The following is a 21,229-nucleotide window of genomic DNA, read 5'->3' on the forward strand; positions in this document are numbered from 1 at the left end:
CATTACCCCAGATGAGCAGATATATTTGGCCCTGTGCTCTTGGGTGCATTGTGAATGTTTCATAAACATAAAACTCACAGTAACAATGTAGCTTGACTTATATGTTTCCTTTAATAAATTTCCCCTCAAAGAAAAGGGAAATATCGGAGAACTCTAAGTAAATTGCTTTTATACCAAGCATTCAGTTCTATGATTAGATCTAAAGAACAGTCTTGCTTTTAATGCAATGCATAAACTACCGCATCTTTATCAGAATTTCATAATAGTGTTTTGGAGGGTTGATGCAAATTATCCCCCAAAGAGAACTTTTTAAAGTAGGACTTTGGGGGCTGGCCTGGTGGCATAGCAGTTAAGGTTGCATGCTCTGCTTAGGTGGCCTGGGATTCGCCAGTTCAGATCCTGGGCACGGACCTACACACCACTCATCAAGCCATGCTGTGGCAGCATCTCACAGAGAAGAACTAGAAGGACTTACAACTAGGATATACAACTAGGTACTGGGGCTTTGGGAAGAAAAAAAAAAAGGAAGATTGGCAACACATGTTAGCTCAGAGCCAGTCTTCCTTACACACACACACACACACACACACAGAAGAACTTTGGATATTCAGATATTACAGAGATCTGGTTTTTTAATGTTTTAGGTTCTGAAGATTGTTTCAGCCAGAAAATGATCCTACAGACCATCTCTTCCCTCCGCCCACCAATGTTCCCCAACTTCTTTAAAAAAAAAATTCACTGCAATCAGTGAGAAGAACAGTCCTGCTTTTGCTGCAACAGCAGTGAAGGCTGCTATTCTTGGTTCATGTCAGGAGCCCACGAGTAGATGATGTTACCACACAAGGGACTAGACAGACAGGGCTTTCACATTTCACTTTGAGATGATGGTTCCAGCATGTGTGGGCTTAATTCCTGTTCTGTTGCTAGGTATCTTGCATCATCTCCCTTTACCAGTCCCTTCCCTTCAGTTTGAACCCTGCTGAGAGATGCAATGATAAATTTAATTTAAATGCACAACTGTTTGCTTTTGGCAATCTGCTATATGTAATTTTATTCCTTGCTGCAATTCTGCAAAATAAATTCCTCTCAGGAACCGGTGCAGACAGATTAGATGCTCATAGTGTACAGGTGGATATAAATACAAAATAGTTTTTTTTAATAAATGAAAGCAGACCCAGAGTTACTGTTATGAATGTACACATAGAATATGGAATAACACTGATTGTTTCCATTGTTTTGTCTCTTTATATTTTTTCAAACACCAGAGAAAGAAGCAGAATTTGAAAGTAGTCATAGGTGCCTAAGGACCCACTGTGGCGTTTGAGTTCATTAATCTTCATGTGATATGCCAGCTGTTCAGTTCCTGAGTTAAATTAGGAAATGAACACATCTTTGTGCCTGTAGTACATCTTCTTTCTGGCTTCCTGGATAGTTGCATCAAACTCAGAAAATTGACTCAAGTGCTGGTTAATACCAGCTGCCCAGGTATATCTAGTAATACTTATCTGATAGGATGAGCCACAGCAATTAACACTAAGAACTTTAAAAGCAAAGAGAAAGTATGATTCTACTACATATTAAAAATGTGGTAAGGGGGCTGGTCCCGTTGCGTAGTGATTAAGTTCGCACGTTCCACTTCAGCAGCCTGGAGTTCACAGGTTCAGATCCTGGCCATGGACCCAAACACTGCTCATCAATCCATGCTGTGACTGCCTCCGACATACAAAATAGAGGAAGATTGGCACAGATGTTAGCTCAGCGATAATCTTCCTCACCAAAAAAAAAAAAAAAAAAATTGTAGTAAGCTTAAAGGCTAGGGTAGATATGCAACAATTGCTCTGATACCTCCCATGTACCTGTATCCTGAGGGCAGGGACCCTTCTCGTTTCTTTGAGTGCCACCACCTAGTTTAACACTGAACAGATGCTCAACAACCATTAGTTGAATTAATTTGAAGGATAAGATCTAGTTTTAGTATATTTGGAGAAATTTCTTTCTTGTTTATTTTTGAAAGTAACAGTAGGTAGTCAGTCATCTTTGTAAACCAAGAGGGGGAAAAAAGAGAAAGTTTGTATCCCAAAATGTTCATTTTATTACTTATTTTGTGTTAATAAAACTCAGATTAATTTCACAGGACTTATGTTTAATATTAGGTTGACATCAAAGGCCAAAAAGACAAAAAGAACCTGTATTTTTTAAACTAACGTGTTATTTTTTTAATTATCAAAGTAGTGCTACCACCAAAATTTGAGAAATAGAGAAAAGAATAAATGATCTTTGAAACTCTTATAGCTACAAAAGTTTAATGATTATGAACCTGTCCAAAGGATACAGTTACTAGACTTCAGCTTAGAGCTATAAGATCTGTCAGCGTGCATGGAAGCACCTAAGCTATAACTAGGTAGAAATTTTCATCCAGAAGGCAGAAGGTATCATTTCACTAGCATGTGAAATACAATCTCTTACCAATCTTAGAATTCACCACCAAGTTAACACATTACAAGATCTGGTAGCTTTTTGCTGAGTGAAGTCCTCTTTTAAAAATCTTGCTTTTCGGAGATTGGTTTGTTTTTTTGTTTTACCATCAAGTAAATGAGACCAGAAGGAGGCCTTATTAATGTTTCTCATCTGTTATGTTCTTTTCCATTAATACCGCCACAAGAAAGATGAGATTGTTGGTCTTTTCACTATTGGAGAACAGAGACCTTGCTGAGGAAGTCATTACTTTGTCTTTGATTGGTGTCGTTGAGTTTTTACTCAACTAATTTCTTTTTCCTTTGTTTTCTAGTATTTTCTGACTTTTAGAAGTATTATCCATGTGCTAGAACAACACCACATCAGAATAAGTGCCTGCTGATCATGCCTCAGTGCTATACTCTTGTTTTATTTAGCTTCATTTTGTAGTAACAAGATTGCATCCACCATTGCTTTGAAATCCCTCTGCCCCTAACTTATTCACGTGTGCTATAGGCGTGAACATGAATGTATCTAGACAGACTGTCCCCATCTTTACTCCTGGTGTCTTTTCTTTCCATTCCTAGTTCTCTGCCCTTTATAAACCATTCATGTTTTGTCACTGAAAAGATATCCAAACCATTTATTCACACCCAATTTGCAAATATTGTTTGTAGGTGGGCGCATGTAGAGAGACCTTGAAACTGGGTTTCAAGTCCCAAAGATGATTCCTTTTCTGGGCTACTACATTCGGCTTTGTTTTCTCTCCTTGGCCAGATTTTTTATATGCCTACATTTTTAACATTGTGAGCCTGTTTTAGGAAATGTGCAACAGTCGTTATGAGTCCTGCACATTGAAAGCTGGGCCTTATATCTCTTCCTCTCAGATAAGATTATGCATCAACATTAGTTTTATATATAATACAAATATGTGTATATGTGTACAAATAAATACATGTGTATATGTTTATTTACATGTGTATTTATATAGACAGGTAAATAGATAGATGCACTACATTAAAAGCATTTATTTATTTTTCCCTTTTCCCGAAGCAACAACTTAGATAATAGAATCTGAGAAGTGGATCCAAGTGTATCATAGTGACCTTCTAGGCTGAGCCCCTGGGAGTTGTTGGTGTGGATGATTTGCTTACTTTCCGCATTCTTTCTTCTTTGTTTCTATAGATAAACATCATTCAGGGAATTGTGGCAGAAATCAACACCAAGACTGGAGAATCTGAATGCCGCTATTATAAAGAACGACTTCTTTACTTGGAAGAAGGCCAGAAAGACTCTCTGATCGACAGCTCGAAAGTGCTCTGTTGTCATGGCGAACTGAAGAACAACCGGGGCGCGGTGAGTGGTTACTCTTCTTCAGTGCTCTCATCTTGGGCCTCCGCAAGTGCTCCCTCCACTTGATGCTGAGCCTCCTGTTACTGTGCCTTCGCTATCCGAGGTCACGTTCTTTAGAGGAAAATTGTTTCTCCAGAGGCTTTTATATCATAGGATCTCATATATGTGGATAGCTATATACATTTTATATATATTTATTATATAGTTATAATTTGTATATAAATAATATATAATATAAATGTATGTTTATAATTTGTATATACTTTTTAATATATGTTTTTAAATTTTATGACTAGTACATATTCCGCAAGAGTTTTGGAAACCAATGTAGAGTTGCCAACTTTTTATTTTGTTTGATCATGACCTTCAAAACCAAATACAGAACAGTTAACATCTCCTCCCACTTTGATATCAGAAAATAACAGTTGATTTTGATAGGATAGTAAAAGTCCATAATTTCAGACAACAGCTCTTAAATTGAATGCATTTAGCTTTATGAGAAACTCTTTTTCTTTCTTATGGATTGGCACCTATGTACAGACTGACATTTTAAGACTAGTTTTTTTTTTTTTTAAATAATAACTTACCCGCCATTGGCTGTAAATCTAGCTCCGACCTGTAGTACCCCATTTCCTGGCTTTTATTCCTCTGGATGTTGAAATTGTTCCTTCTCTCCTATCATAGCAACTTGGACAAAGCTCCCCTGGAGAGCTTCCTACAGTGGGTTGTCATTCTCCATCTCTCTGTATCTTCCATTGTACCAGGTTCTTTTAGGGAAGAGACCATGCCTTGTCAGTGCCCAGCATCTATTATGGGGACATGGCACATACCAGGCACCCAGTAATGTTAGGTAAATGAGTGAGTGAATAAATGAATGAATGCATGCTTATATAAAGGAAGGATGGATTTGAATTATATGAGGGTTCAAAATTCATCCAACTTACCAAGCTAGTTTTATGTGTAGCCAGTAAAATTAATGCTAATATGCATATTATATTATACTTTTCATATATTATATATAAAAATATATAAATATATTTAAAATTAATTATATGTACATAATTAAAATTAAAAATGTATATTTAAATTCAATGTTGAGAAAGAGTCTCCACTTTGATTGTATTTCATCTTCAATATCTAGTCAACCCTTAGAATGAAGACCAAAACTAGATTGAAGAGTTCTTAACTAAGCTTTGATGATTCAAGGAACACCCTTTTGACCTGGATTTGTGAAGTGGCATTTATGAGCAGGCTTAGAAATGTTACTTGAAATCATTGAGTATGTGTCACGGCACCCATTATCAGTGCTGCTGTGCATCCAACCAGCTGATGGTGCAACAGAGGTAATGAGACCTGTTGCAGGCCCTGCTTGAAGAAGTGGTTCTGTTTGACCAGGGAGTTACAATTGCTAGAAAGCTGGATTCTGCTTCTTGCTGATTTTTGGAAAGCACTGGTGCACTTCTAATGTCTGTTGCTCTGGCTCCTTGAACATTCTTTTTTGGAAGCCCTGTGGGAAATAGTCGGGAAGATGCATCGCTCCATGGGATGAGGGCCTGTCCTCTTTCTGTCGATCAGTCAAGGACTGACACTCTCTGGTGGGTGTGCCTAGGGCATAAAGATGAGCTCTAGCTCGTGTTGCAGCAGATAGATTTTTGAGAACAAAGATAGTAGTTGAGGTAGGAAATTTGCTTAATTTTCTTTTTTCCCAGTAGAATTGTAGAAGTCATTATGAACAAAGTTCTTCGTCAGGAAAAAAGCTCAATAGTTTGAGGGGAAAAAGGAGCTGAGGCTAAAAAGAGGAATTCTCAGTGAATATTCATAAATAAGGGATATTTTTTAAAGGTTGCCCAGACAATCTGAGTTCAAACTGCCTGCCTTAGCTAGAGGATTGATTGAAGTAGAAATAGTATAAAAATGTCTGATTATTTTTAGTATGTAAAACAATGACTAACCCCTTCTCTCCCCTACCCCAAAACAAGTCTTAACACATTCTTTCTACCATCTCCTCACCACAAAAAAAACAACCCTTAACTTGGTTATTTTGTACTTTACTCTGTTTTTTTAATTTTCAAACCCCCACCACCTCCACCATCAATGTAGAATCATCATCATCACCAGCCGACATTTGGTTGAGCTTTAGTTTCTTCAGCTTTGCGGGGGGTGGGGTGTGTGTGTGTGCGTGTGTCTGTGGCAGGGTAGGAGTGAGTGACCCACAAGTCTTTTTTCTCCCAAATATAAAATTATCTGATAATGCTAAATGTGCTTCTCCTGCCCCAAATCAAGATTCTAAAGTGAGTTTCCACCCCTACTCTTCTGGTCTCCTCTTTGAGATCTCTGGGTTGATATTCCCAAATATTTCCACTGGAAAACCAGAACCCAGCTGCAAAGTTGTGGATCTTTTCACTTCTGTTCCTAAGCATTTCCAGACTATGAGAAGAGCCTAGCACTTGGAATTGAGTGGAGCCAATTTACCCCAGCTCCACCCAGCAAAACTGCTTTCACGATGTGGTTTGAGACAACTCTTTATTTTTGAGATTTTCTTTTTGCCCACAACACACACATCAGTCATCAGCCTTTTAAGCACGACCTCTTCAGAGAATCAAGGTTCTGAGGAACTTAACTGAGAAGGACAACTTCTTTGATCCCCTTTCTTTGTGGCTACGGCAACATGGTCTGGTTTCCTCAGGAATGGGCAGTGTTGTGAGTCAGAGTGCCTTGATGAAGCTGATAATCAACTCTGTGGTTGAAGGAACAATGTTTTATGGGTTTAGGAAGCAAAGATTAATATTAGGCTCTGATATACCAGTCTCATTCTTTATAGACTATTGTTCATTTTGATCTCTTAGAATTATGTTTGGTATATAATAAATGGTATATAATAAACCAAAACCAGGAGGGTACTAACTTTTTTCCCTTCATTACCCCTTTCATTCTTTGAGCTTTCTCATTTTTTCTTATGGGAGCTGGAGGCTGTGTGTCTGCACAGATTGTGAATTGCGATGTGTATAGTGCCCCTGGAGCTGGCAGCCCTGGCTGCAGCTGTCTGTAGGCAGAAAAGCCTTCTCCGGTGGGGCCCTAGGGAGACACTCCTATAGGAAAGGCGATGGATGCATCTGGAAATGCCTCTGATCCCCAACTTCTGTTCTCCTGGAGGTAGATTTGAGCCTAGAAGTTCATAATCCAGTGTGAACCTGGTACCTGGGGACGTCTTATCCACAGAGGTCCACTAATCAACTACACATTAGATTGTTGCTTAGGGAAATCCTGTGAATTCTTTTCTTCCAGAAACTGCATGTTTTCCTGTTCCAAGAAGTGCTTGTGATCACTCGAGCCGTCACCCACAACGAGCAGCTCTGTTACCAATTGTACCGGCAGCCGATACCTGTGAAGGACCTCCTGCTGGAAGACCTGCAGGATGGAGAAGTGAGGCTGGGCGGCTCCCTGCGTGGGGCTTTCAGCAATAATGAGAGAAGTATGGATGACAGTCCATTTTGACTTGTTGAATGTCTGTGGTTGTGGTGGTTTGGAGGGAGTGGCCGGATGATGAAAAGAGGAGAGCCATGGCCTTGGAGTCAAACTACATTCCAATGCTGTCTCATCACTTATACTGTCTCATCACTTACTGACTGTGTAACATTGTTTAACCTCTGTGAGCCCCAGTTTCCCATCTGCAACGTGGGGATGCATGTGTACCTACTTCATAAGGTTGTTAGAAGGATTGAGTAAGATACTGCAAGTGAACCTGTCTGCACATAACTGATGTTCCTTAGGCTTTCTTTCTCTGTCTCCTTCCGTTGGATAAAAGAATGGTTAATCCCAGATAGGCCCTCTGTGGATACCAGTTGTGTAACCGTGGCTTTTGTAGTTGGACTGGCAGACATCTCTAAAGAGACATAAGAATGGTCGACTGGGTTGAGGACTCGTCTGTAATTACTGGAATGGCTTCTCTAAATTGAGACTTAACAAAGAAAGGAATTAACCAATGGAAGCTAAAATAGCAATGTCTATTGAGTGTCTTCTATGTGGCAAGCACTGTTCTAGGCACTAGAATGTACTGGTGAACCAAACAGTTAAATTCCTTTCCCCTGTGGAGCTTACATTGTGATGGAGGAGAAAGATGAGAAGCAAATAAATATTCTGGGTGCTCTTAAGAAAATTAAAACTCAGTAAGGGGGTAGGGAGAGAGAGCAGTAGGAGGTCTGTTTTAGATGAAATGGTCGGGGAAGTCTTCTTTGAGAAAGTAACATTTGAACCTGTTGAGTTAACTTTGGCATCATATTGTCAAAGTAATTAATATGTACTGCCTCTTACCTACTCACCAGTCCCCCCACCCTACTAGTAGTAACTTACATTTCTTGAGTACTGACTATGTGCCAGGCATTGTATAAGGCCTTACATGTATTACCACATTTATCCCTCATAATAACCTGATAAAGTAGATTCTCTTTGTTTCTCTCATTTTACAAATAAGGAAACTGAGACATAAAGGAGTTAAGGCACTTGGCCAAGAGAAAGGGGGGAGCCTGAATTTATGTGAAGTGGTGGTTCCCAGTCTGTTGGTTATATGGATCATGCACGGGGACTGAATGCAGATGCTTCTGTGAACCAGCATTGCAAGTGGCACACAGGGCCCATTAACTGCCAGTTAATGTTATTATTAAACTAAATAAAATGTCTTCCATTTTTTACATGCATGTAGCTGCTGTTGAGGTAATTAAAATGTAATTTAATTTTAAAATAAAATTAAATTTATAATAGTTCTGTGTCTTTACATATCTTCTCAATCATTGGATGCTAAATGAAAAGGTACTATTGTGTGGAGGGTCGTGGGCATGTTTTGATGTTACAAAGAGCTTCTTAAACTTGAAAAAGCTCTATCTTGGGGCAGCTGAAATTATAATTATCATGCCCACATTAGACCTGTTGAATCTAAATCTCTAAGGTTAGGGCCTCAGGATCTACATTTTTAGCAAGCTCCCCAGGGGATTTTAATATGCAGCCAGGTTTGGTAACCAGTACTTTGGGGACCCCTGAAACACAAGATTTAGTCGTTCTGAGCTGATATCCGTGTGCTAGCTTCTGAGGGTAACTGAGGACAACTGAGAGCTAGACCTGCGTCAATTCCTGTTGATCGATGGTGGCTGCAGGGGAGAACTGAACCGTGTCCCGGATCAGTGGGCACATTTTATAATCAATTAATGATGTCTGCCATGGGTACCAGGGGTTAGTGTCACATACACGTGTTATCTTCGGCCTGGGGAAATATCTGTCCATTGATGTTTTTTTCATCTGTTTTTCATTTCTAGTTAAAAATTTCTTCAGAGTAAGTTTCAAAAATGGATCCCAAAGTCAGACTCACTCACTACAAGCCAATGACACCTTCAACAAACAGCAGTGGCTCAACTGTATTCGTCAAGCCAAAGAAACAGTTCTGTGTGCTGCCGGACAGGCTGGGGTGCTTGACTCCGAGGAACCTTTCTTAAATGCCACCACTGGGAGCAGGGAGCCAGAGGGAGAAACAAAACTTGAGCAGATGGACCAATCGGACAGTGAGTCAGACTGTAGTATGGACACGAGTGAGGTCAGCCTCGACTGTGAGCGCATGGAACAGACAGACTCTTCTTGTGGGAACAGCAGGCACGTTGAAAGCAATGTCTGACAGAAGTATGTACTTCCTGGAATTAGCCCTGTGTCTTACCTGTACAGTATTTGCATTCCACCCATGGAACGGTTTGGAGAAGCACTTTTTAATATTTTTGTGACCATGTTGACCCAGTCTGTTGTATCTGTACCTTCGTCCCTAGTACTGTAACTGCCAATCTGTCTGTGTAAGCTGGAATCTGTGGCTACCGTTATCCTGTATTGTATTTCACAAGTGTCTGGATAGATGGAGAGGTACTTGAACAAGTTACTTTCAGTTGTCCTGCTGGATTTTAAAAAATAGAAAGAAAAAGAATCTCTAAACTACTGTTACATGTAGATTGCTTCAAGAGTCCCTCTGTGTTTCTCAAGTGCTTTTCCAGCTGTTTGACCTGGTAGCTGAAGACGTGGAATGTGGGGAGGCCTTGCAAACAGGGCCTGAGGAAGTCACTCATGTATCCTGATGGAATTTGAAAGGAAATCAGGAAAGATCAGTCCTTGCAGTGAACTTGGTTCAATGTTATCCAGCCAGAAAGCATGAAAACATCCCTGGGGATTGTGGAGGCTTAATTTTGCAAAAGAAGAAGTCCTTTCTTGACTTTGCAATGTCATACAGTGCAAATTTGATGCAATAATCTATTAGGACATGAAATAGAGTCTGACCTTAAAAGGACCAGCACAAAAGCAGCTGTGAGCTCTGAATCTTGAACTGAAATGCGCATGGCACCAGAGGGTCTTGGTCATGGTTGCTGGCTTGCCTTAGAGAGCCATTTCTAGCCTAAAACATCAGAATACAACTCCAAGGGCCTGGAAAACCTGGCAGGATAACCAGAAGGCCATCTTCATTTGGTTTCATCTGCCCAGGCTTGCTCATATTTTAGAGCATGAATAAAGAGATGAGGAAGAGGGATGGCGACAGAGGCAGTGACTGTTTACAGAAACAGGTGAGAAGAAGAATTTGGAAGTGCTTCATCGTGACCTTATGTGGGAAACATTAAAAGAAAAAGCAAGATCCGGTGCCCTTCTGGGAAAGGCCAGAGCTTGGGTTTTCCTGATCTGCTTTTGGGTCATCAGTTCGCTGTCTCTGGCTCTGTGCTATGGTCAGAATCATAATTACATTCTCCAGAGGCCAATTTAATTAACTCTGTGATTAATTAGGATCAGTTAGCCAAACTAGTAACCTCTTTGTCCAGCCTTGATTCACAGTGCGGGGTGGGTCACAGACCTTAAAAAATGTTAACTGAATACACAGAAAAGCTCCCTGCAAGTGTAAATATTAAGGATGACCTGTGCAAAATTATACCCACACCAGCACTAGTAGTAATGATTCTAAATTATTGCCAAAAAATTTTGTTTGAAATCTTCTGTGTCTTTCAAGTTTACGGGAACGAAAGCAGTAAATACTGTGTTGTCATTTTATTATGTACATCTATCATGTACATTCAAAGAAGCTGTGTGACAAGATTTATCAATATAAAACCAAGGTATATTACTTATTTTTCAAAAGCAAAAAAATATTGTGGTCAATTTTACCCTGTAAAACATATTTCTGTATTTATAGATTTTAAACATGGTGAATTTTTTTTCTATTACGAGTTTATTTAAAACTGCTTAGTTTCTCAAGTTGTTGCTAATTTAGGGAGTGAATGAACCTGCTGCCGATAGAAGCAGAGAAAAGCTGAGAAAAGTTGTTTGATAGTGGAGAAAAGAATGAAGCATTCTGTTCAGAAGCCATTGGCCACTTTGGCCAGTGTGTTGAGAAAAGAGGTCTGACAAGTGTTGGCCTATGGGAAGAAAGGCAATGAATGTTTTGATGAAATGAATGTTTTTGTATAATGGCCTTAAACTTTTCTGGAAGCATTTCAAATAAATTACATTAAAATGTCATCTTCTTTGTGTACAGTATTTGCCGTACAAATGTCAAATTTCAACTATCTTCCTGGGAGGTTCTTTCTGAAATTTTTCTTTGTTGTAGCCAACTATAAACTTTAAAAAAGGGTGCAGATTGAAATGAATGCTTTGATTTGATCTTTCAAAGCTTTACCAGCACTCATATTTCTACGGTCTGTTGAGCGCTCTCTACTCATTTGCTTATTCATTTTCAACAACTGTATCTTGAATACATACTATGTGTCAAGTGATAAGTCTTAATTGTTAGAGAAAAGAAGTGTTGAATCTCACTGCTAGTTTAGGTGACTGTCGATGAGCTTGAGGCTAAATAATTAAAGACAGATTTCACTTTGAAATTCTTCCTAGGATTTCAGTCCAATTTTTCTTTAATTAAAATGGTTAGTTTTACACCCCTAAAGGGTGGTTTTTAGATTAAAAAGGCTAAACAGTTTTAAGCTATTGGTAGCCAATTCTCAGTAGCATATTGTCCCAATAAGGCTGATAGTTAGTCTTAGCTTTATAAGCTCTCACTATTTTCTTTAGCATAGTTAATTCCAAGATTAGTCAAGATATTTACATAAATAAATGTAAGTCCAAGTTTTTTCCCCAGATGAAAACTCACTTTTCCTTGTTCTCCTCATCTTCTTCCTCCTCCATCCTTTTCATCTTCCTTATCCTTCTTCAGTGCCTCTTTGAATATTCCCTTCGCTTTGCACTCCCATGATTGTATTGACTTAGATAGTAGAGAGCATATCTCTGTTAGTGTGTTAGGAAATGTTTGTACAGTAGTCTCCCCTTACCTGAAGTTTTACTTTCCTCGGTTTCAGTTACCCACAATCAACTGCAGTAGCAAAAAATTAAATGGAAACTTCCAGAAATAATTTATAAGTGTGTATGCTGTTCTAAGTAGCATGATCCCACCTTCCCACTCTGTCCTGGCTGGGATGTGGATCATCTCTTTGTCCAGTATATCCACACTGTATATGCTACCCACCCATTAATCACTTAGTAGCCATCTTGGTTATCAAACTGACTGTCACAGTATCGCAGTGCTTGTGTTCAAGTAACTCTTATTTTACTTGATAACGGCCCCAAAGTGCAAGAGGAGTGATGCGGGCGATTTGGATATTCCAAAGAGAAGCAGTAAAGTGCTTCTTTTAGGTGAAAAGGTGAAAGTTCTTGACTTAAAAAGGAAAAAAAAAAAATCGTATGCTGAGGTTGCTAAGACCTACAGTAACTTTTATTACATTATATTGTTACAATTGTTCTATTTTATTATCAGTTATTGTTGTTAATCTCTTACTGTGCCTAATTTATAAATTAAGCTTTATCATAGATATGTATGCATAGGAAAAAAACATAGTGTATCTAGGGTACGGTACTATCCGTAGTTTCAGGCATCCACTGGGGATCTTGGAATGTATCCCCTGTGGATAAGGAGGGACTACTGTACTGACATTTTGTGGATTAGTACAAATGACTGAGAGCTAAATGGTTTTCCTCAGTCTATTTTCAAGATTTTGACACACAACTAGATGTAATCTTCATGGTCTAAATGAAAAGTCATAAGCAAAGAAAACGGCCAGAACTAGCAATTCTGTGCAAAATTAGAGTGTGGCTTCAGCTTCTGGGTTGTGGTCACCATCACTGACTGCTTTCATTTCCATTCCTAGCACAGTTTCCAGCAGCTAAGAATGCAAAAATCTTCATAACAACTGTCCTGTTTTAACAGAGTCTTTGTAGTTACAGGAAACTGCAACCCACAATCTTGGTGAACAAGCATTCAACTTTCCATTTACATTCTGTCTGTGTCTACCATTTACTATTTCTCCAAAAGCCTGAGGACTCTTTGGAAGATTGATAAAGAGGACATCTGACCACAGAATTTCACTTAGGCAGTGTCCTCCACCTGACTCCCCTTGGCATTGTGGAAAAAGCCACTGAACACCCCCTGTCATTGATGCAGTTGATTCATTTAATTCATGCTATCTTGTTTATCGACAGGATTCTAGACTTACAGTATTGGAAGGGAATTTGAAGAGGATGACTCAAGCCCAAACCCACTAGAAGGAATACAAAGATCATGAAGATTTAAAACCTTGCCCACATGAACACACAATGAGAAAAGGCAACTGTATTCAGTGCACCTAGAGGGTAATATACAAACAAATTTGCAAAACAATCACTACTCGTTGCATCACATTGCTTCCTCCAGGCTTGGTTGGCTCTTCAGTCAGCTACATAGATCTACCCAGATAAAGCAGTTCATCAGTTGACCTGGAGGAATAGCAAGGAATTAGAAGCCATGCTCTGCATCTTTGAGAGCTGATCATCTAGCTCAGGAAACTGGACAAGCGTTCTAAATAACTTGTCCACTTACACATATACAACATTCACACACAAACACATCTAAATGTTAACTGTGTTATCTGTGAAGGTTTGAAAAATGTCATCCTAGGTGATCTATTCAGTAAATCTATTCATCGCATGTCTGTGAAACGGGGACTCGGTAATTCCTCAGGCCATTTAAAAAGTGAGATAGAGTATGTGAAATCACTTTGAAAACTAAGAGCTAATGGTTTTCATTGTTATTTAATAATGACTTTTAAATTTTCACACGTAGTTATGAGATTTCTCAAAAATATGGCCTGGGTCTTTTTCGTTCATTGTGCTACATACCTAGGGTGGAGGGGCTTCTCAATCCAGGGAATCTGGAATATTTTCTTGAATTTTTTTCTTTGATATTTTCCTTCCCACAATTTTCTGTTTTCTTTTTCAGGAATTTCAGAAAGAGAGATGTTGAATCTCCTGTGTTTGTTCTCTTATCTGCTAGATTGATTTTCAAATAATATTCTCTCTTTATTTCTATTTTTTATGTCTGTATATTTTGTTCTCACTCAGGGAGATTTTCTCACCCTTATCCTCTAAGCTTCTACTAATTTGAGGAGAGGGTTGTCTATCAATTTTGATTGCTAGAAGTTTTCCCTTTTTCTATCATTGCTCCTATTCTTAGAGCACCTCTGTTCTTAATTAGTGAAGGCACTATCTTCTCTAAACTCAGGATATCATAGTTTTGTTGAATTTTTCTTCTTCTTGCATTGCTCGTCTATCTGGGGATAATAATAGTAATTTATGGGATTGTTGGGAGCAGTAAAGGAGCTATGTCTAAAGGTGCTGTATCTTCATTTACCTCTTGGCATCAACTCTCTACCCTGATCCATCCTTTTATGTGCCTGTGTGATCTGCATGTACTTCATCAATGGGCTCTCGTTCCTGCAGCTTCTGGTTTAGTTTGGCCAAAGAGGAGTCCTCATATGAGGTCAGAGAGAGGGAAAAGGGTGAGGTTGGAGTCTTTATCCCCCCAGCTGTCTCCTAGAATTGCCTTGGGCTGGCTGCATCTCTTAAAGTCATAGCTCCTCTCAAGGAGTCCTCTCTGAGTTCCAGTAACTCTTCCAGCCTAGGATAACAGCCCTTCTGTCAGTAGCCCCAGGATGTTGTATTGTCCCTACATCCTGCCCACAACTTTGTATAAAGTCCCTTAATCAATCCCTTCTTGAATTAGCCTAATTTGAATATGCTGCTGAGCCTGATGAGCCCCTGATAGATACTGGTGCCTGAGGTAATAAACATTATATATATGCTATCTTCATCATCGTCATCGTCACTGTTATCATTCCACCATCTGCTTTCTATTTTCATATGTTTTGGTTCAAGTATACATAGATCTTTCGGAACTATCAAAGATGTATTTTGTGTTTCCGTTTCTTGTTCTTGTGATGGATTATTTTCTGAGAAGAAACATGAAAATACCTTTCAAAAAGAAAGGCAAAATAAAGACTTTTTCAGACATACAAAAGCTGAGAGTTGAGCAACAGCAGACCAACACTACAAAAAATGTTAAAGGACCTTGTTTTGACAGATAAAAATGACACCAGATGGAAATATGGATCCACACAACAGAATAAAGAGCACTAAAAATGCAACTATGAGGAAAAATAGGAAAGACTTTTCTTATTATTTAAATCTCTTTTAAAATAATGAGTTCTAGCCATGATGGATTAACAGGGACTATATTTACCCTCCTACTTGAAACAACCAAAAAAAAAAAGAAACAACATTTGTGAAACTATGATTTTGAAGACACTGGACATCAGGCAATGAAGGACAGTGACCCCAAGAGAAGGGAAACATGAGGTGAGCCCTATGATTGCTCCAGCTTATGGCCTTGAGAGGGTTTTCAGACAGAAGTGCAGGGAGGGGAAACTCAGACTTGAGTCCAGTGAACTCCCTAAGTGAAAGATATGTTGCTGAGAGTTCAAGGGGGCCAAGGCATCGGTAGTTTACAAAACAGAGAGGACAGCACTGCATGGAGAGAAAACTTCGGGGATCTGCAGAGGACTCCCTCAGTTACTCAGCTGAGTACTGATCAGTGCATGTATGTGAAGAAAATACCCAAAGGGGAAACCATCCAAAAGGATAAGAGGGAACTCACACAGGGCTGGGAATAGTGCCTGTTCCCACAAACCAGACTAGAAGATTATCATAATTGGGTAAAGTACTCAGAAGTATCCAGTTTCAGTATTGGGGAATAGTTAGTCCTAGAGTAAACACTACTTTGGTTCCACCTCATTAAAAGAAAGACCAAAAAGGATCAAACTATTTCCAAGTAACTTAACTGCATCCCTGGAACAAAGCTCAAGAATATTTGTAGGACTAGAAAAATATCCAGCACATAACAGGGTAAAATTCACAGTGCCTATCTTCAAATTACAGACTACAAGACACGCAAAGAAACAGGAAAATACAACCCATAGTGAGGAGAAAAATATTTTAAAAACTATTGAAACCAACTTGGATCTGACACAGATGCTAGAATTAGCAAAGGTGTTAAAACAGTCATTATAACTATGTTTCATATTTTTAATATTAAGCAGTTTCATATTTTTAATGTGAAGTCAAGAAATGAAAGATATGGGGGGAAAAGATCCAAATCTAACTTCCAGAAATGAAAACTACAATGTATGAGATGTGAAAAAGACACTGGATGGGATTAACAGCATATTAGACATTGCAGAAGAAAAGATTAGTGAACAAGACATAGCAATATAAACTAATCAAAATTAAACACAGAGAGAATTTTAAAGTGAAAAGAACACCAGTGAGCCATGGGACAACTTTAAGCACCCTAATATGCATGTAATTGGAGTTTCTGAAGGAATTGGAGGAAGGGGGAGGAGATGGAAAAAGTATTTGAAGAAATAATCGCAAAAATTTTTCCAAACTTGATGAAAGGTATAAATCCACAGGTACAAGAAGCTCAATGAACCCCAAACACAAGAAACAGAATAAAACTACACCAAGGGTGCCATGTCCACACCCGGGATTCCAACTGGTGAACCCCGGGCTGCCTAAGCAGAACATGTGCACTTAACCACTGTGCCACCAGGCCGGCCACATTTTTTTTTAAATAGGAATCCTAATGGGTGTAAAGTAATATCATGATGGTTTTCATTTGCATTCTCTAATGATTAGTGATGTTTAGCATCTTTTCATATGCTGTTGGCCATGGTTAGTCTTTTTAATTTTCTGCCTACCTAACAGAAGAAGGTGACCCATGCCCAGCATTTCCTGACCGAGCTAGAGAAGGCAGTCCAGGTAGGCTCATTCCTCCCTGGAATCAAATAGAAGCCTCTCTGACAACACCAGATGAACTCAGTACCACCTGCAATGAGGATCAATTGGGAGCCCTGCTAACAAGAAGTGCCAGGGAGCTATTCTCCTTCCCCACCAGTCCTGAGACTCCTTTCCTCCAGCAAAAGATACTAGAGTAACCAGATGGTACTAGCAAGAGGGACCATGCCACAACAAGTGGCCCAGCCCAGGAAGCGTCTTTGTCCTCGTGAGCATGAGACTCACCTCTCCAGCTTAGAGACACCCAGTGGTTCAGCATGGGAAACATCCTCCACTCCCTCAGGGAGCACCAGCAAGAACCAGTGGAAGCCCCATCGGCACCAGAAATTTCAGCACTCTGAAAATTAAACTGCCTTTGGAATCACAGTCCACAAAATTGGTCCAGGACCTGCATGCTAAACCTAAACAGGGTGACTGCCTGCTGAAATAAAATATTTAAATAGGACCCAGTCACCTAATATAATAGAAAAATGCCCAGGATACAACAAAAAATCACCTATCATACCAAAAACCAGGAAAATTACAACTTGAATGAGAAAAGACAATCTATTGATGACAACACCAAGATATGTCAAATACTAGCATTATCTGACCAGGATTTTAAAACAGCCATCATAAAAATTCTTCAAAAGTCAATTACAGGGGCTGGCCTGTGGCTGAGTGGTTAACTTTGTGTGCTCTGTTTTGGCAACCAAGGGTTCACCAGTTCTGGTCCTTGGCATGGACCTACACACTGCTCATCAAGCCATGCTGTGGCAGCATTCCACATGGAAGAGCTAGAATGACCTACAACTAGGATATACAACTATGTACTGGAGCTTTAGGGAGAAGGAAAAAAAAAAGAGGAAGATTGGCAACAGATGTTAGCTCAGGGCCAGTTTTCCTCACCAAAACCCAAAAAAATCAATTATAAATTCTCTTGAAATACATTTAAAAAATAGAAAGTCCCAGCAAAGATATAGAACTTACATAAAACAGTTATCAAATGGAAATTATAGAACTTAAAAATGCCATTGGAGAAATTGGAAAAAAAACCCTCTTTGAATGGGCTTAGTAGTCGAGTGGGGTTGATAGACAACAGAATCAGAGAAGTTGAGGACAGATCAATAGAATTTATCTGAACCACAGAGAGAAAATAAACTAAAAAGAAAGAAATGAACAGAAAGTCCCAGGAACCTGTTAAGACTGAAAAACAAACAAACAAAAAGTATCCCACACTGATATCTCACATACCCAAATGAGTGCAAATAAAACTGGGGGAAGCTGAGTAAGATTCGCAGATATTATCAATGTCAATGTCCTGGTTGTGAAATTATTCTATAGATTTGCAAAATGTTACCATCGGGGAAAACTGGGTAAAGTGTTCAAAGCATCTCTTCCTCTCTTTTATTGCAACTGCATGTGAAGCTACAATTATCTCAATAAAAATTCCAGTTAAAAGATCACCCAGCTGCAGTGTGGAGAATGAACAGCAAATGCTGGAGGAGAAGCAGGTCTGGGGAGAGTACCCGGAGTTCAGGGTCCCATGTGTTAAGCTGAAGTCCCCTGTGACACATCAAGTGGCAGTACAGGTGACTGAGTCACAAATGTCTAGTCTGTCAATATGTGGTTTGTAACCTACTGAAGTCGGCAAAGATTTATTTTTCACTTTAAATCATATTTAATGAAGTGTAATCTACATACAGTGAAAGGAACTCATGTTAATTGTACTGCCATTGCATTGATTATATAGGTCAATTTGGGGAGAATTGGCATTTTGATAATATTGTGGCTTTCAATCAATGGACATGCTATTTGTCTTTCTACATTTATGTTTTTGAATATGTTCTTTATCAGGTCCAGTAAGTTCTTTCTCTACTCCTAATTTGCTAAGAGATATTTTTTTTTAAAGTCATGAATGAATATTGAGTTTTATCAAAACATTTTTAAATTTGTTGAGATTGTCATATGGTTTTCCCCATTTTTATTTTGTTAATATAATGAATTATATTAATTTTCTAATATTAAACCAAATTTGCATTCCTAGGATTTACCTACCTGATCTTAGAGTATCCTTTTTAATCTTTGTAAATCTATTGTGAGTTGTTTCATAGCCCAGTGTATGGTCTGTGTTGGTGACTATTTCACGTGCATTTGAAATGAATGTGTATTCTGCTATTGTTGGGTAGGATGTCAATTAAGTGAAGTTGCTTTATACTGCTGTTGGAGTCTTCTATATCACTATTTATTTCCTGTCTATCTTTTATATCAATTAATTAAGGAGAAGTGTTAAAATTTCCAACTATAATTTTGGATTTTGTTTCTCCTTTCAGTTCTACGAGTTTTTGTGTATGTATTTTGAAGCTTTGTTATTGGGTGCAAGCACATTTAGGATTATTACATCTTCTTGATGAATTTACCCCTTTATTATTATGAAATGTCCTTCCTTTATCTCTGGTAATATTTCTCATTCTAAAGTCTTCTAATATTAGTATAAGCACTCCAGCTTTCCTTTGATTAGTACAAATATAGTATATCTTTTGTCATCTTATATCTTTATCTTTCTTTATATTTAAATGTGTTTCTTGCAGACAGCATATTTATGGGTCTTGCTTTTTTAATTTTTTAAAATCTAGCCTGATAATCTCTATTTTTTAATTGGAGATTTTATAGCATTTATATTTAATATAATTAGCAATATAATTCATTGAGGTCTACCATCTTGCTATTTGTTTTTTGTATGTCCCATTTATTCTTGATTCCTTTTTTGCACCTTCTGTTAGATGTAGTATTTTTTAATATTTCATTTTATCTCCCCTATTGATTTATTATTCTCTCTATCTTTTTTTAGTGGTTGTTGTCACAGTCTTATCTTAAGTCTTATCACAGTCTACCTTCAAATAATATTATAGTGTTTCATGTATAACAAAAAGCTTATACCAGTCTGTACTTCCATTTCCTCTTTCCCATTCTTTGTGCTACTGTTGTTATACATTTGCTTCCTTATGTTATAAATCCCACAATCCATTGTTATTATTTTTTCTTAACAACGTCATTTATCTTTCAAGGAAATAAAGTGATTAGGAAGAGAATTACATTTATGCACATATTTACCATTTCTATTGCTTTTACTTCCTCTGTATAGAGCAGAGTTTTCTTTTGTTGTTTTATCTCAGCCTGAAGAACTTCCTTTCTGAAGGTCTACTAGTGACAAATTCTCTCAGCTTTTGTTGGAAAAGTCTTCAATTCTGCCTTATTTTAAAAGAATATTGGGGGCCGGCTCCGTGGCCGAGTGGTTAAGTTTGCGCGCTCCGCTGCGGCAGCCCAAGGTTCGGATCCTGGGCGCGGACATGGCGCCACTCGTCAGGCCACGTTGAGGCGGCGTCCCACAACCCACAACTAGAAGGACGTGCAACTAAGATATACAACTGTGTACAGGGGGCGTTTGGGGAGATAAAGAAGAAAAGAAAAAAAAATATTTTCGTTGGATATAAAATTTTAGTCTGACAAATATTTTATTTTAGCACTTCAAAGATGTCATTGCATTACCTTCTGGTTTGCATAATTTCCGAGAAGAAGCCTGTGGTAATTCTTATCTTTTCTTCTATATGAAAATATGGGTTTGGGGATTTTTTTTTTTCTGTTTGTTTTTTGTTTTTCTGCATTTAGGATTGTCTCTTAATCATTGGTTTCCAATAATTCGATTTGACATGACTTCGTATGGTTTGTATCTATGAGTCTGTTTAACTTTCTTGGGGTTCACTGAGTTTCTTGAATTTCTGAGTTTATCAATTTCACAAAATTTAGAAAACTATCGGCCATTATTTCCTAAAATAGTTTTTTGTGCTCCCCTCCTTTTGGGACTCCTACACATATGTTAGACCACTCTATATTTTCCCACAGGTTACTGAGGCTCTGTTCCCCACCCCACCCAATCTTTTGAAAATTTATGCTTCATTTTGTTTAGATTCTATTTCTAGGTCTTCAAGTTCACTGACTTACTTTTTAGCAGTGTCTGATCTAATGCCATTCAGAGAAACTTTTATTTCCAATGCTATATTTTTCATCTCTGGATGTTCCATTTGGTCCTTTTTTGTCTCTTCCATTTCTTTTCTCATTATGTTCATAGTTTCTTTTAAATACGTTTGCATTGTTATAATTGCTGTTTTAATATTCTTATCAGTTAGTCCCATCATCCCTATAATTTCTACCTCTGTTTTTA

The 21,229-nt window shown here is 38.4% G+C and overlaps 1 protein-coding gene across 5 annotated transcripts in view; it reads left to right on the forward strand.

The window, feature by feature from the left end:
• The window catches only part of ARHGEF3 (Rho guanine nucleotide exchange factor 3), a 284,203-nt gene extending 272,869 nt beyond the window's left edge, over positions 1-11,334 (forward strand). For all 5 annotated transcript variants that reach the window (XM_044754094.2, XM_070493511.1, XM_070493509.1 and 2 more), the window contains 3 exons: positions 3,640-3,810; positions 7,093-7,279; positions 9,114-11,334. In XM_044754094.2, coding sequence (XP_044610029.1) covers positions 3,640-3,810; positions 7,093-7,279; positions 9,114-9,466 — 711 coding nt within the window. In that variant the 3' untranslated portion in view covers positions 9,467-11,334. The remainder of the gene's footprint in view (positions 1-3,639; positions 3,811-7,092; positions 7,280-9,113) is intronic.
• Positions 11,335-21,229: the final 9,895 nt, after the last annotated feature.

Source organism: Equus asinus, chromosome 21, assembly GCF_041296235.1.
Source record: "Equus asinus isolate D_3611 breed Donkey chromosome 21, EquAss-T2T_v2, whole genome shotgun sequence".
Taxonomy (NCBI): domain Eukaryota; kingdom Metazoa; phylum Chordata; class Mammalia; order Perissodactyla; family Equidae; genus Equus; species Equus asinus.